This window comes from Haliotis rubra, unplaced genomic scaffold, assembly GCF_003918875.1.
Source record: "Haliotis rubra isolate DU_JTF1 unplaced genomic scaffold, ASM391887v1 Scf1023, whole genome shotgun sequence".
In the NCBI taxonomy this organism is placed as follows: Eukaryota; Metazoa; Mollusca; class Gastropoda; order Lepetellida; family Haliotidae; genus Haliotis; species Haliotis rubra.
In genome coordinates this window covers 75109-89616 of record NW_025764919.1, presented here as the reverse complement: position 1 = coordinate 89616, position 14508 = coordinate 75109, and the positions used below count along the sequence as shown (strand labels likewise).

Here is a 14508-nt window from a genome sequence, read left to right as displayed (position 1 = left end):
GGAGAAGGAATGAGGAAGAATGGTTTCATGTTGTTTTGTGGTTTGCAGAGATGTATATAAAAACCTTCAATATGTTTACGATGGTAGTTGGAGAAGGAATGAGGAAGAATGGTTTCATGTTGTTTTGTGGTTTGCAGAGATGTATATAAAAAACTTCAATATGTTTATGATGGTAGTTGGAGAAGGAATGAGGAAGAATGGTTTCATGTTGTTTTGTGGTTTTGCAGAGATGTATATAAAAACCTTCAATATGTTTACACGATGGTAGTTGGAGAAGGAATGAGGAAGAATGGTTTCATGTTGTTTTTGTGGTTTGCAGAGATGTATATAAAAAACCTTCAATATGTTTATGATGGTAGTTGGAGAAGGAATGAGGAAGAATGGTTTCATGTTGTTTTTGTGGTTTGCAGAGATGTATATAAAAAAACTTCAATATTTTTACGATGGTAGTTGGAGAAGGAATGAGGAAGGATGGTTTCATGTTGTTTTTGTGGCTTGCAGAGTTGTGAGGGATCCATGAAACACAAGGTGGACATGGTGAGCAAGCTGGAGGAGAAGACGACCCAGCTGGTGACCACCCTGCGGGACTTGGAGAAAAGGTGAATGACTGTACCACTAGATTATCTAGCCGGGGACGTGACTGTACACCATGCTAGCCAAGGACTTGGCTATATTATAAATTGTTCTGTATGAAAAAATATGTTGAAGGAGCTAATTTTATATCTTTGTATATTTTTAAATAGGTTTTAAGCGTCAGTAATATACTGCCATTGACACAGGGTTGTGTTTTCTGCCTCTCCATTTCCAAAGTGCAAAATACTGCCATTCATCAGCTTTTGCTGTTCAGAATGGAAAGATCCAATAGCCGAGAAGCTTGACCGACGTGAATCACCATACTAACGCTTAATCATGGGAGTGAAAAAATACACATTTTGATTTAATGTATCATGAGTGATAAAATCCAGTGATAATCACAATGATTTCAGATGAACAAATCCAAAGAAGTACTTGTGTACTTGTTATGCAATCCAATTTTGATTGTACAGTATTATTGTACAGTATCACACTATATGTTGTTGAATGTGTGTACTACAGGCTGCTTGTGTACCAGAAATTCCTTGTTAGTCACGACACACTTCACCACTTGTACCACATACAGTTCTCAGCTTAGGGTGTATCCAGCAGTCGAATGAAGGTCACTGTAACATGTTGTCATACAAACAGTACTAGATATTCCTTTAGAACTGAAACATGTTGTCATACCAACAGTACTAGATATTCCTTTAGAACTGAAACATATTGTCATACCAACAGTACTAGATATTCATTTAGAACTGAAACATGTTGTCATACAAACAGTACTAGATATTCCTTTAGAACTGAAACATGTTGTCATACAAACAGTACTAGATATTCCTTTAGAACTGAAACATGTTGTCATACAAACAGTACTAGATATTCATTTAGAACTGAAACATGTTGTCATACAAACAGTACTAGATATTCCTTTAGAACTGAAACATGCTGTCATACCAACAGTACTAGATATTCATTTAGAACTGAAACATGTTGTCATACCAACAGTACTAGATATTCATTTAGAACTGAAACATATTGTCATACAAGCAGTACTAGATATTCCTTTAGAAATGAGACTTATTGTTTTTATATATACTCTAGATTTAGAGAAGTTGTTGTTGTAGCCAACATTTAGTTACAGCAGGTATGTTCTATCTACCGTGGTGCTTTCATCACAACAACATATGTACCACAGATAGCCAGTGTTTTATCAGCAGTGTAAATGTTTCATTCACAGGGCACAGTGTTCATCCCAGCTGATTCTCTGTGAAGAATACTGTGCAGTGTAGATGAGAAATTTGAAACATCTGTGGTTCAAAGAAGAAAAGCTTGTTTTGCTGTGTTTTTGTCCGATATGGCCAACCCGGCTTTGTCATCTTTACACTGATACACAAGTATGCCCACAGTTTTGATTAGATGTAATGTGTAATGTAGTGTAATACTTTTGTAGACCGCGAAGTCTTAGTAGTTCATGGTGGGATGTGTCTTCTTGTATCACTGTTAGATCAGGTCAGTCATCAGATACCTTGATGTGACCAAACCTAGTCTGTAAAACTTTGGATGTCACCCCTGTTGCAGTTTATATCAAATTACTTGTACAGTTGGTATGCAAGCCAACTAGGGTATGGTAACTTTACTTGAGACATGGCTCAGCTCAAGACTCAGATTATCTGCTGATGTTGACATGAGTAATTATTTGTTTTAACAAAATTATGACCTACTTTCTGTAGTCTCAGGAGGGTATCCTAGTGGTTAAAGTGTTCACTCATCATGCCGAAAACCGGGTTCAATTCCCCACATGGGTACAATGTGTGAAGCCCGTTTCTAATGTTCCAGCTGTGATATTGCAGGAATATTGCTAAAAGCGGCATAAAAACAAACTCACTCACTCACTCACTCACTCTGTAGTCTGGGTAGTCAATGGTGTAATGATTAAAAACATTAAGTGAAAATTATAACATAAAAGTATGTCAATTTCAAACATAAACCTTGTGCTGAAATATCGCTAGTGTGAAAATAAGTGCATTGGTTATCATGAGATTGACAGTCCTAAAGACAACTGTAAGTTGCCCAGCGCTATGCCCCAGCAGGTCCACTGTTGTTCAGCTTCAACATGGCAGGAGTGCCCCAGCAGGTCCACTGTTGTTCAACTTCAACATGGCAGGAGTGCCCCAGCAGGTCCACTGTTGTTCAACTTCAACATGGCAGGAGTGCCCCAGCAGGTCCACTGTTGTTCAACTTCAACATGGCAGGAGTGCCCCAGCAGCCAGGTCCACTGTTGTTCAACTTCAACATGGCAGGAGGTCCACTGTTGTTCAGCTTCAACATGGCAGGAGTGCCCCAGCAGGTCCACTGTTGTTCAACTTCAACATGGCAGGAGTGCCCCAGCAGGTCCACTGTTGTTCAACTTCAACATGGCAGGAGTGCCCCAGCAGGTCCACTGTTGTTCAACTTCAACATGGCAGGAGTGCCCCAGCAGGTCCACTGTTGTTCAACTTCAACATGGCAGGAGTGCAAGCTGTTAGGTAAAGCAAATTCCACTGTTGTTCAGCGAAAAAACGCATGGTCCTACCAAGCTGTTCCATTCAACATGGCCTTTAGCAGATGAAAGTGTAACATTGCTATATTGAAGCATTCACTGTTTTACAAAGGTTTTTAAAGCTGATTGTGTCTGTTTTAAGGTTTTTAGCATCATACTCAAGCTTGGTGGTCGCACCGGGAAGTGAGTGTCAGAACTGCATCATTTAGGGAGGTCCGCCCACAGCAGGCTCACTCGTTCAGATATTACTAAAACAACAGTCAAAGAGACATAAACCCAAGCCACTCACTCACTCACTGATGGCCAATGAGGACCTTGTCATGCATATAGGTCAATACATATTATATAGAGAATAGGAATTCAATAGATTTCAATACAGTTGATACCTGATAACGTTTTCTTATTGGAAAGAAACTTTCAGGTCTTTATGTCAACTTATTTCTGGCATCTACAATGACTTTTAGAACTGATCAAAGGGTAGTTTGAAATATGTCCATACCTCTTTAACCTTTCATGGGATTCTATATCAGATGAAACTAAGTTGTTACTTTAGACTAATCACACTCTAGGAAAACACAAAAATATCAATTATTTTCTTTAATAGTAAGGCAAGATGAAGTGAAAGGGCAACCAGCTTGACAGGATAATATATTTCATTTGTGGTTACTGTTGATTATGAAAGTTGTACATATTTAGTCGTCCTAAACTCACTCGCATTAAGTGTTAAATTATTTATGTTATTGATGTTATCCTCACATAGGTAGTGAATTTAACGTGACAGAAACTTAATTCAGTGTATATTTTAAGAGTTGTCCTGGAATATTTGACTGTGGTACTAATATTAATACTCTATCATGATCTGGGTACCCTAAAAATATCTACTGTTAAGATAAGCCTCATGACAAGGAAACCCGGGATTCATCCTTAGTTTTAGTCTTGCTACTCATTCAACCCAACTTAGCTGTGGATGTACATATGTATGTAAGAAATCTATGTCTTGTGGATATGCCATATGCCAGTGTATAGTTCCATCAACAAAATGATACACCATTCATAGTTACGATAGTTACATACTCATGGCATATTCCCAAAGACCCTTTGGGATTCTGGAATGGAGTAGGCCACCAATGTTGATCGGAAGAGACCGCAGGATCAGGTTGCCAAGGTAACTCCACAACATGGGTCATTGGTCACAATAACAATCACTGGATTGTCTGGTCCACATGCGATTGTTTGAAGGCTGCCCTCATGAAGGTGAAATATTGCTGTGTGTGGTGTCAGAACAAATACCTAACAAACATGATGGTCCCATTCCCAGTTATTGACACTCGCAGACAAACATTAACACAGCTGGAATCGCTTCAAGTGACAGTAAGTGGAGATGCAATTTGGGTAATTAAACATCATGGGGTTTTAATGTATTTGACTCTGTCACCTAACTTAGGATTTCATTATCCAGAATGTTGTTCCATGTTTTAGTCACTGCTAAAACGTTACACAAATCTTGACCAGAATTTTTCAGATTTATGTGTGTTTGGGCAAAAAAGGGCAGCATCCAGCTTCATTCTGTGTTATTCATTTAGAGGTACATATGGACACGTGAAACTTTGTGTGGATAACAGCATGTAATGTTGTACCAGTGTTCTATTGTTACTTCCTGTGAAGCCTGGCAGCCATGTAGGTTTTATGTCGGAGGTCTTCATGATTTCACTAACCAATCAGATCCTGTATTCTCCATGGTGGTATTAATGACTTGGAGCGTCTATAGCCCTGCTGATGGCCTTGACATGTTTATTGGTTTGGATGCAGGGAGGGGAGGTCTAATCATATTAGCATTAGTGAGGGTGGGAGTGCCAAGTTGGAGCGCAGGTTAGAGTGCCAGCTTGTATATCCCTGTGGCTTACGTTTTCCTCCCCCACCACTGAGGAGGATAAAGCGGTGCCATACTTCCAGACTAAGTGCATTTGTCAACCTCCAGGCTATAGCTGTCTAGTGAAAGTGGTCATTTAAACCCTTGAGTCTTATTATCTGCCTGTCCAGTCTCTATTGGCCATTTACAGAAACAAATAATTAGTCAGGGACCCCAGTATTGACTAAACAGACCATAATTAGTTAATATATCCTGTGACTAAGGGCAATATGGTATGTTTCACTGGACCATGTAAACCAAGCATTACTTGCAACCTAAACCTACAGTGTTTTCACTGTGGGGCTATGTTAACTAAAGATTTGATAGCAGAAAAGTTCTTATGAAACCTACCAACCCTGTGCATCTGCTGATTGTATGATTTACATGACAAGCCATTTATAGAACGGTCTGTGGAAATGCCTGTTTTCCATGTGTAGCTATTCAGCCAATCAGTAACAGGGAGAGGTGAGGGATGCACACATGTAGCTATTCAGCCAATCAGTAACTGGGAGAGGTGAGGGATGCACACATGTAGCTATTCAATCAATCAGTAACAGGGAGAGGTGAGGGATGCACACATGTAGCTATTCAGCCAATCAGTAACAGGGAGAGGTGAGGGATGCACACATGGAGCTATTCAGCCAATCAGTAACTGGGAGAGGTGAGGGATGCACACATGGAGCTATTCAGCCAATCAGTTACAGGGAGAGGTGAGGGATGTACACATGTAGCTATTCAGCCAATCAGTAATTTGGAGAGGTGAGGGATGCACACATGTAGCTATTCAACTATTCAGTTCAAAGATTTGTTTGAGTGGCATTCTGTTTGTGGTACAGAGATGACAATATTTTGTGGATGATCAACTTCTTTATTTTCACAATAGCGACGTTTCGGTACACCAACTCATCACTGACTTGTTGAAGTGACACAGTACACCTACTCATCACTGACTTGTTGAAGTGACACAATACACCTATTCATCACTGACTTGTTGAAGAGACACAGTACACCTACTCATCATTGACTACACCTACTCATCACTGACTTGTTGAAGTGACACAGTACACCTATTCATCACTGACTTGTTGAAGTGACACAGTACACCTACTCATCATTGACTTGTTGAAGTGACACAGTACACCTACTCATCACTGACTTGTTGAAGTGACACAGTACACCTACTCATCATTGACTTGTTGAAGTGACACAGTACACCTACTCATCATTGACTTGTTGAAGTGACACAGTACACCTACTCATCATTGACTTGTTGAAGTGACACAGTACACCTACTCATCACTGACTTGTTGAAGTGACACAGTACACCAACTCATCATTGACTTGTTGAAGTGACACAGTACACCTACTCATCATTGACTTGTTGAAGAGACACAGTACACCTACTCATCATTGACTTGTTGAAGTGACACAGTACACCTACTCATCATTGACTTGTTGAAGTGACACAGTACACCTACTCATCATTGACTTGTTGAAGTGACACAGTACACCTACTCATCATTGACTTGTTGAAGTGACACACAGTACACCAACTCATCATTGACTAGTTGAAGTGACACAGTACACCAACTCATCATTGACTTGTTGAAGTGACACAGTACACCTACTCATCATTGACTTGTTGAAGTGACACAGTACACCTACTCATCATTGACCTGTTGAAGTGACACAGTACACCTACTCATCATTGACTTGTTGAAGTGACACAGTACACCCTACTCATCATTGACCTGTTGAAGTGACACAGTACACCTACTCATCATTGACTTGTTGAAGTGACACAGTACACCTACTCATCATTGACTTGTTGAAGTGACACAGTACACCTACTCATCATTGACTTGTTGAAGTGACACAGTACACCTACTCATCATTGACTTGTTGAAGTGACACAGTACACCTACTCATCATTGACTAGTACACCAACTCATCATTGACTAGTTGAAGTGACACAGTACACCAACTCATCATTGACTTGTTGAAGTGACACAATACACCTATTCATCATTGACCTGTTAAAGTGACACAGTACACCTACTCATCATTGACTAGTTGAAGTGACACAGTACACCTATTCATCACTGACTTGTTGAAGAGACACAGTACACCTACTCATCATTGACTAGTTGAAGTGACACAGTACACCAACTCATCATTGACTTGTTGAAGTGACACAATACACCTATTCATCATTGACTTGTTGAAGTGACACAGTACACCAACTCATCATTGACCTGTTGAAGTGACACAGTACACCTACTCATCATTGACCTGTTGAAGTGACACAGTACACCTACTCATCATTGACCTGTTGAAGTGACACAGTACACCTACTCATCATTGACCTGTTGAAGTGACACAGTACACCTACTCATCATTGACTTGTTGAAGTGACACAGTACACCTACTCATCATTGACTTGTTGAAGTGACACAGTGTCACAGACAATAGAGAAACTGACAACCATAAGTTTCATGTCTTCATGTTCTTCCAACTTCTGCTGAAGATTATTGGTTGAGATTGATGTTTATTATGTTTAGTTTTCAATCTAACATGAATCTCTTTGTATTGTCCAGAAAGAAGCCCAGTTTACAGAACACTGTAAAAATATGTTAATGATATGATCTAAAGAATACATTTCATTTTATGAATAGTGCCTTTGATACTGCGAACCAATCCGAGGATCTTTGTGTTGTAGTGTGATGTGAGGTAACCTAACAGGAACCACTTTTAAGAAGCTTCATGCATTGATGCGGCGTGTATTTGCTCAGTACATCTAGCCCACCTTTCCACGTGTTGGAGACTTGCTCACCGTGTGGGTGCATCTGTAGAAACATATGCCTGCCCTATGTTGAGGCACAATCAAGTAGAGTAAGTGAGTGAGTGTAGTTTTACGCTGCACTCAGCAATATTCCAGCTGTATGGCGGCGGTCTGTAAATAATCGAGTCTGGACCAGACAATCCAGTGATCAACAACATGAGCATCGATCTACACAATTGGGAACAGATGACATGTGTCAACCAAGTCAGCGAGCCTGACCACCCGATCCCGTTAGTCGCCTCTTATGACAAGCATGGGTTACTGAAGATCAATATTCTAATGTCTGTCAGTGGCATTTAGAAGTTGTACATAGATGTCCAAGATATATTTATGGATTAAAACTCTTTTTTATTTCCCTCACGTCAATTCACCTGATGAACGGACCTGATTGGTTAAAAAAGAAGTTTAATCCATAAAAATATCTTGGACATCAATATTCTAACCCGGACCTTCGCGGGTACAATCAAGTAGAGGGTACTGTTGCCTGAACATCCCTTACTTGGAGAGTGACATTGAACCTTCGTATTTGTCCACAGTTTAACATGTCTGAAATAACAGTATGAATGTAATATAGGTATTAGTGTTTATTCCTGATATGTGATATTTATGACACACATCACAATATGTGATATTTCTATCTCTTGTAGTATTACAGGAGAATGGAGACATATCCCAGATCTGTAATGCATCTATAGAGTTTCTTTATGGTTCCATCTGATGTTTTAACTATCCTGGATGGCACTGTGTACATTAATCTGATTCCCTTGGTATTGCAATGTCCAGTACAACTGGTGAATCTAAACGACTAAATATGAAAGTTTCAATCCGAGTAAATTTAGTGAACCTTGTGCTCTACCTTGGATGGGTCCACAGTAAAGTCACAAGATTTTCCCAGTGTGTGATACAGTCACAAGATTTCCCCAGTGTGTGATACCAAGTTAGAAATGTGTATATATGATCACACTTTCAAAATTGTGTTAACGAGTTAAAAATTGTGATGCTGGTCTTTTATAACATCTCTGAGTTCACGTGTATTTTCATTCTGCATTGACCTATACCCTATCATTTACCCCATTACACAGAAATCAATGTCTCTGTAGTCGAGAAGACATTCTATAGCCTTGCTGCAATATCACATGGCTACTCTCTTAATTTCCTTAATGGTTTATATGACCATCAACATTTCTCTGTTATCTGATATTTCACAACTTAAATGCAATAAAGATGTGATCTTGTTGGCATGAACAAATGAAGTTGAAATCCTGAAAGATGATTAACTTTTAAAGTGTACCGAACAAATTATCTATGACTATCAACTGTTTCAAGTGTTGCAACACTAAATGACGCTTGGTGTTTGACATAATATGTTGTTTATCTCCAATATGTATGCCATGGAATTCATGAGATTGTAAATTAACAATATCACAACAACATGAAGTCATTTTTATGGATTTAAATGTTCAAATAGATATGTGGGCAGACGTTCTGTTGTATTTCTACAATGTGAACACAAGTCAAACAATTTCAGGGAGACAGTACCTCAGTAAATGTGCTTTAAATTTATGAAAAGAAATTCTGGAATAATGAAAAAAAATGTTGAAATAACCTGCTGTGATTTTCTGAAATAAGGATAATGAGTGCAACTGTGGAGCCTTGCCCTTCAACTCACCATGGTGCAGTGGACTGGCTGGTAGTTTAACACTTCACCACTTTGCAGTCATTACCATAATTATCATGTTCAGCGCTCAAAAACTATTAATTCCAAAATATGTTGTATTTCCTTTTTGCACATTGAGTCTTAAAGTTGACCTCCTGTGTGTGTGTTTTTTCATCACAAACTAAGTTTGGGAACAATTTAAACATATAAAATCTGCCAGACCAGATCTGTGATGCATCAGTGTTCTTGACTGGATAAGTTCTGTGATAACTGTTATTAGTTATGGCGTCACATTCTTGAAAAAAGCAACCTTGGTGCAGTTTCACTAAGGATTTAGAAGGCAAATGTATTTCATGTGCTCTGAGCATTCCTATTGTGTGAAGTATAGCAGAAATTGAACCCTGTACAGCATTCTAAACTGCATTGTCTTTTCTTCTTGTATTTTTATATAATTGTTAAGAAAGGGTTTTAGAAACTATACGTTGCAGTGTAGTCATCTGTAGGTTGTTGTTCTATAGTTGGTGTATGTACAGAATGGTATGTCCTGCAGTGTCTGAGAATGAAGCGTTGAATCAAGGGGTTGGTCTAATTACCCTGGTGGTAAACATCAATGATTTGGGTCCCCAGATTTAAGTACCCGAGGAGTAAACCACAAGAACCCATAAACCTTCATTGCCAACACTGTTACCATAGTTACCAGCTGTCATTATCGTAGGACACTCTCTACATGTTGTTTTTGCTTTCACCAGCTTTAGTCGTTGTGTTGTTGATTTTTTTTTATATTTCTTTTGCATGTTGTTTGGTTGCTGCCCCGCCTGCACGTATTGTAGACATAAAAAAGCTGAATCCGACAAAATGGCAGCCGAAGAAACAGCACGCAAACTTGGGCAGATCGTAGCTGAGAAGGACGCCAAGCGGTAAGGTCATGGCATGCACTATTTCTGATGTGTAGCAGGAGTAATCTCCCTTGGGACTCAATGATGCCATGTTTGTTATTTTCCAATGTTAGATCCTATATGTGAATTTATGTGTTTTCTTTATATTTGTTTTTCATCCTTAGCTAATATTGGATGCCTGAAACTGAGTCACATGGGGATCATGAGTGAGGAAAGTCACGATCACGTGGGAATCCTGACTCATGAAAGTCTCCGTGCTTCCCAGGTTAGGAAAGTGACAATCACATAGAAATCGGGACTCATGAAAGTCTCCGTGCTTCCCAGGTTAGGAAAGTCACGATCACGTGAGAATCGTGACTCATGAAAGTCTCCGTGCTTCCCAGGTTAGGAAAGTCACGATCACGTGAGAATCCTGACTCATGAAAGTCTCCGTTCTTCCCAGGTTAAGAAAAGTCACGATCACGTGAGAATCCTGACTCATGAAAGTCTCAGTGCTTCCCAAGTGAGGAAAGTGACAATCATGTGGAAATCCTGACTCATGAAAGCCTCACTGCTTCCTAGGTGACGAAAGCCCAGTTTGGGACATAATATGTATTCATCTTTTCACTCCCAAGGACTGAAATTAACATAAGTACGCTAGTTTTGAGTTAATTTCTGGAAGGTCTAGTGACATTTTCTTGTAGACTACTAGTTTTCTAACATTTGTAGAAGGCAACTCTGTAGCACATCATTTTGTTGGACAAGTCGAACTGTATATTTTCTGGTAAATTCTAATCCTCACTAGGGCTATACTAATGGGGCTCAGACCTTTTTTACAGAATAATCTTAGTGCTAAAAGTAACCAATTTCTTACTTACAACTTGGGATGTCATACATCATATGACTAAGGTGGTTGTCCTGACTGGGGTCCTGTATGACTGTAAGGCATTGTATGGGGTTACGTTTCCATTGTTTACTAATCTGCACTCGGTACTGTGTCAATATGTGTATACCTGTTTTGTCTCTATGCGATTCATGTGTTTGATTGGCATTTTAGGAGGTTGAAACATCGCCTAATAGTATAATAAAGAAGTTGCCGTCTATACAGTATAATACCTTTCTTAATATGTGTACACCGTTCATTTACAAAGATCATTCTTAAATAAACATTAGATAGATAATGTCCCTTTAAAAAAGCAATTATAATCATCGTTTTGATGTCCAACCGATTATTACCTTTAAGTAGAGGTCGATTGTTTTGTGATACATAGTTTAATGACTTATCTCCAGGATAATTACTCTGTTTGGTTGTACTGCGTACATACTGTCTTTTTTATTGTTTGTAGATTTCTGTCTTTAAACACATTGTAAATCAAATTATCAATCTTCACGATAGTTTTTTTGTGTGTAGGTGTTAAGTAGAGTGATTTGTAAGGAGTTAGCATCGGCCTTGCTAGAAGATGTGGTACATCTTGTTTCCCCTGTCACTGAGCTGCTATAGATATAATCAGGTGGTATCTAACATGAAAACAGGGCAGGTGGGTGTCCCCAACGCCCCCCAGCATCTCTGCGACAACACTTCTACATCATCTACATGATCACTCAAATTGTGAAACGGGCAATTGTGATTGTTTCAGGACAATAATCATTACTGTCCGCCATTATACTGTATCCCTTCTGTACATCCTTGTTTGATCAATATTTCAAGAAAAGGATAATAGGTTTCTCCCAAAATGAATTTTCTCATGTATGATATTTATGACATGACTTACTGAAATTGTTATTGTTTCACGTAAAACATACGTTAGAGCCGGATTCCTTCAGGGGCATGTCTGCCTGAAATGATCAATTTATTTTGTAAGTATGACAGCACAGTTTACTAAGTGTTGGAAATTGTTTTCTTACAATTACCTGCTAGTCATGTTCACAGTTCCTCTGTCCGTCATAGTGGTGTAACAATTGTAACATTTCCCTAACAACTGAAACAACTCCCATCTGGCAGTAATAGGTTTCAATCAGAGGAAAGTTGTTTATCAATCATAAGATTCTTTGATGCTGACTTTGATTGCTTGAAGTAGACAAGAAACTTGGTGTATAATATTGTAATAAGCCCATGAAATAGAATGTTAACCATTGTTTTTGCATTGTCTTTTTGTATAAAATGACAATTTAATAAATGTCAAGTGTTATGGGTTTAATCATCCAAAAGCAGCATCTAGTCTTGTGTTTGCAGAGAGAAAAGCGTCACTGACTCTTCCATGTTTCTAGCGGATGGTCATTGTTTCAATAGTTTGCAGTGATTATCTGTGCTATTCACCAGCAGCATTCCTTTCCTCGCTTGATGATAGTCTACCGTAAAAGTGGAAAGTTTTGCCAGAATTGAAACCTGTTTGCTGACATTGTTCTTGTGGGGTGAACAAGCTAGCAGGTCTCTGTGATAACTATACATTTTCCCTTCTTTCACTGAATGTACTTGCACATCAATTCAAACTTTCACAAAGGAAGGAGAGACGTGTTTTGTGAACATCAAATGCATGTCCTTTTGTTAAGTGCTCCTGTAACCCTTATGGACATTGCGTAGGTGCTATCGATTTGACATTATATTGATTGGTTCATGTACAATAGGGTGAATAGTTTTCTTTTTGACAAGAGATGTGATAATTTCAAGGCTTGGAGGTACACTTGCTGTGTTATGGATAATTAGACAGCCTCTCTGTAGTTTTAGTGCCTTTACTTTAATAGAGAACCAAGAGTGTTAGCACAGCAACTTTATCTGGTTCATGATGACATGACTTATACACTACTCTTGTTCAATATTTAATTGTACTTTGGTCAGATGTTCTACAACATTCAAAAAGGGACAAGCTGTGAAAAAGTTAACAAATTTTGGTCATGTTCAAGATTAATTACTCATGTTAGTGACTGGTTTGAAATACTGGTTACAAAACACGTTGTTCTTTGAAAAAGAAGCAATAGAATATCCTTGTTTTGATAAACATTTAACTTCATCGCAACCTGTTGTGTATATTGTGCTATTCAGAGCAACCTAGTTATTTCTTAAAAATCCACATGACATATCCCATAGTAAATATATGGGGCTGTAGAAATAGCTACAAACAATAGCACAGCCACTTTATTTTACATTTACCGTAAATAGAATGATTTGAGTTATCTTATAGTGGTACTTAGAAAACAGTTTGTTTTAAATAACTAACCAACAGTTGGCCATATTCAGAATGACTATCTGTCTACCACAAATTGAGCTTGACTATTTACTATTACTGTCCACGGCTGCCAAATTTGTTAAAAGTGTCATTGCAAGAGGCCACTTGGAAGTATTGCAGAAAACTGCTGCTTGTTTAGATGAAGACAGCCAGGCCTGCGCAATATGTCACACTGATTTTTTTTTGTGACTGATAGGGTCATATATTGGGGCTGTGGGGTAGCCTAGTGGTTAAGGTGTTCGCTCATCACGCTGAAGACGGCCGGGTTCGATTCCCCACATGGGCAGAATGTGTGAAGCCCATTTCTGGTGTCCCCCCCCATGATATTGCTGGAATATTGCTAGAAGTTGCGTAAAAATAAACTCACTCACTCACTTTCAGCTCACTTACCTTTATTACTCAACACTTCTTGTTAACCTAGCCATACCTGCTGTTTCAGAAAACAAGTCCAATGTTGCTGGCACATTATGCCTGAATGCATGCATGATCACATGCTTTCCTGGAAGTTGTTTTGCGGACTCTTCCCTTTCCACAAATAAAAAATTCAAACCTCAATCAAAACACTACTTTATTGGGCAAAACAGACTTTAGTTGACCACGATTCATGTTTTCCTCAAACTTGACTTCCGGTGTATATTTAAATAAACTAGGTTCAAATATAGTCTGTCATACAGACCCCAATCAAATTTATCCAAGAAAGCCCATGCAAGTCTAGAAAATGTGGCAAGACTATATTTCCACAGCTTCTGAAAATGAAGAAAGTCTCAGGGCTCCTTTTCATTATGTTTTATTTTTTGTACTATGAGCTTTTTTTCTGTATGATATGTTCATTTCAGAGACTAGTTGTTAGTCTAGTTCAAATACTACATTGATACTTAAATGT

General features: G+C 38.7%; 1 protein-coding gene and 1 long non-coding RNA gene across 4 annotated transcripts in view; one reads left to right on the top strand and one right to left on the bottom strand.

Moving 5' to 3' along the window:
• Positions 1–14508, top strand: part of LOC124271131 (RUN and FYVE domain-containing protein 2-like) — an 88707-nt gene that overhangs the window by 62634 nt on the left and 11565 nt on the right. For 2 of the 3 annotated variants that reach the window (XM_046706202.1, XM_046706208.1), the window contains exons 11-12: positions 502–599; positions 10357–10443. In XM_046706202.1, coding sequence (XP_046562158.1) covers positions 502–599; positions 10357–10443 — 185 coding nt within the window. The remainder of the gene's footprint in view (positions 1–501; positions 600–10356; positions 10444–14508) is intronic. The other variant, XM_046706215.1, reaches the window with a different exon arrangement.
• LOC124271187 lies at positions 6473–6859 on the bottom strand. The gene is made up of 3 exons (XR_006896968.1): positions 6801–6859; positions 6615–6651; positions 6473–6538 (listed from the first exon to the last, which is right to left on the bottom strand). It is a non-coding gene; the product is annotated as an uncharacterized LOC124271187 (long non-coding RNA).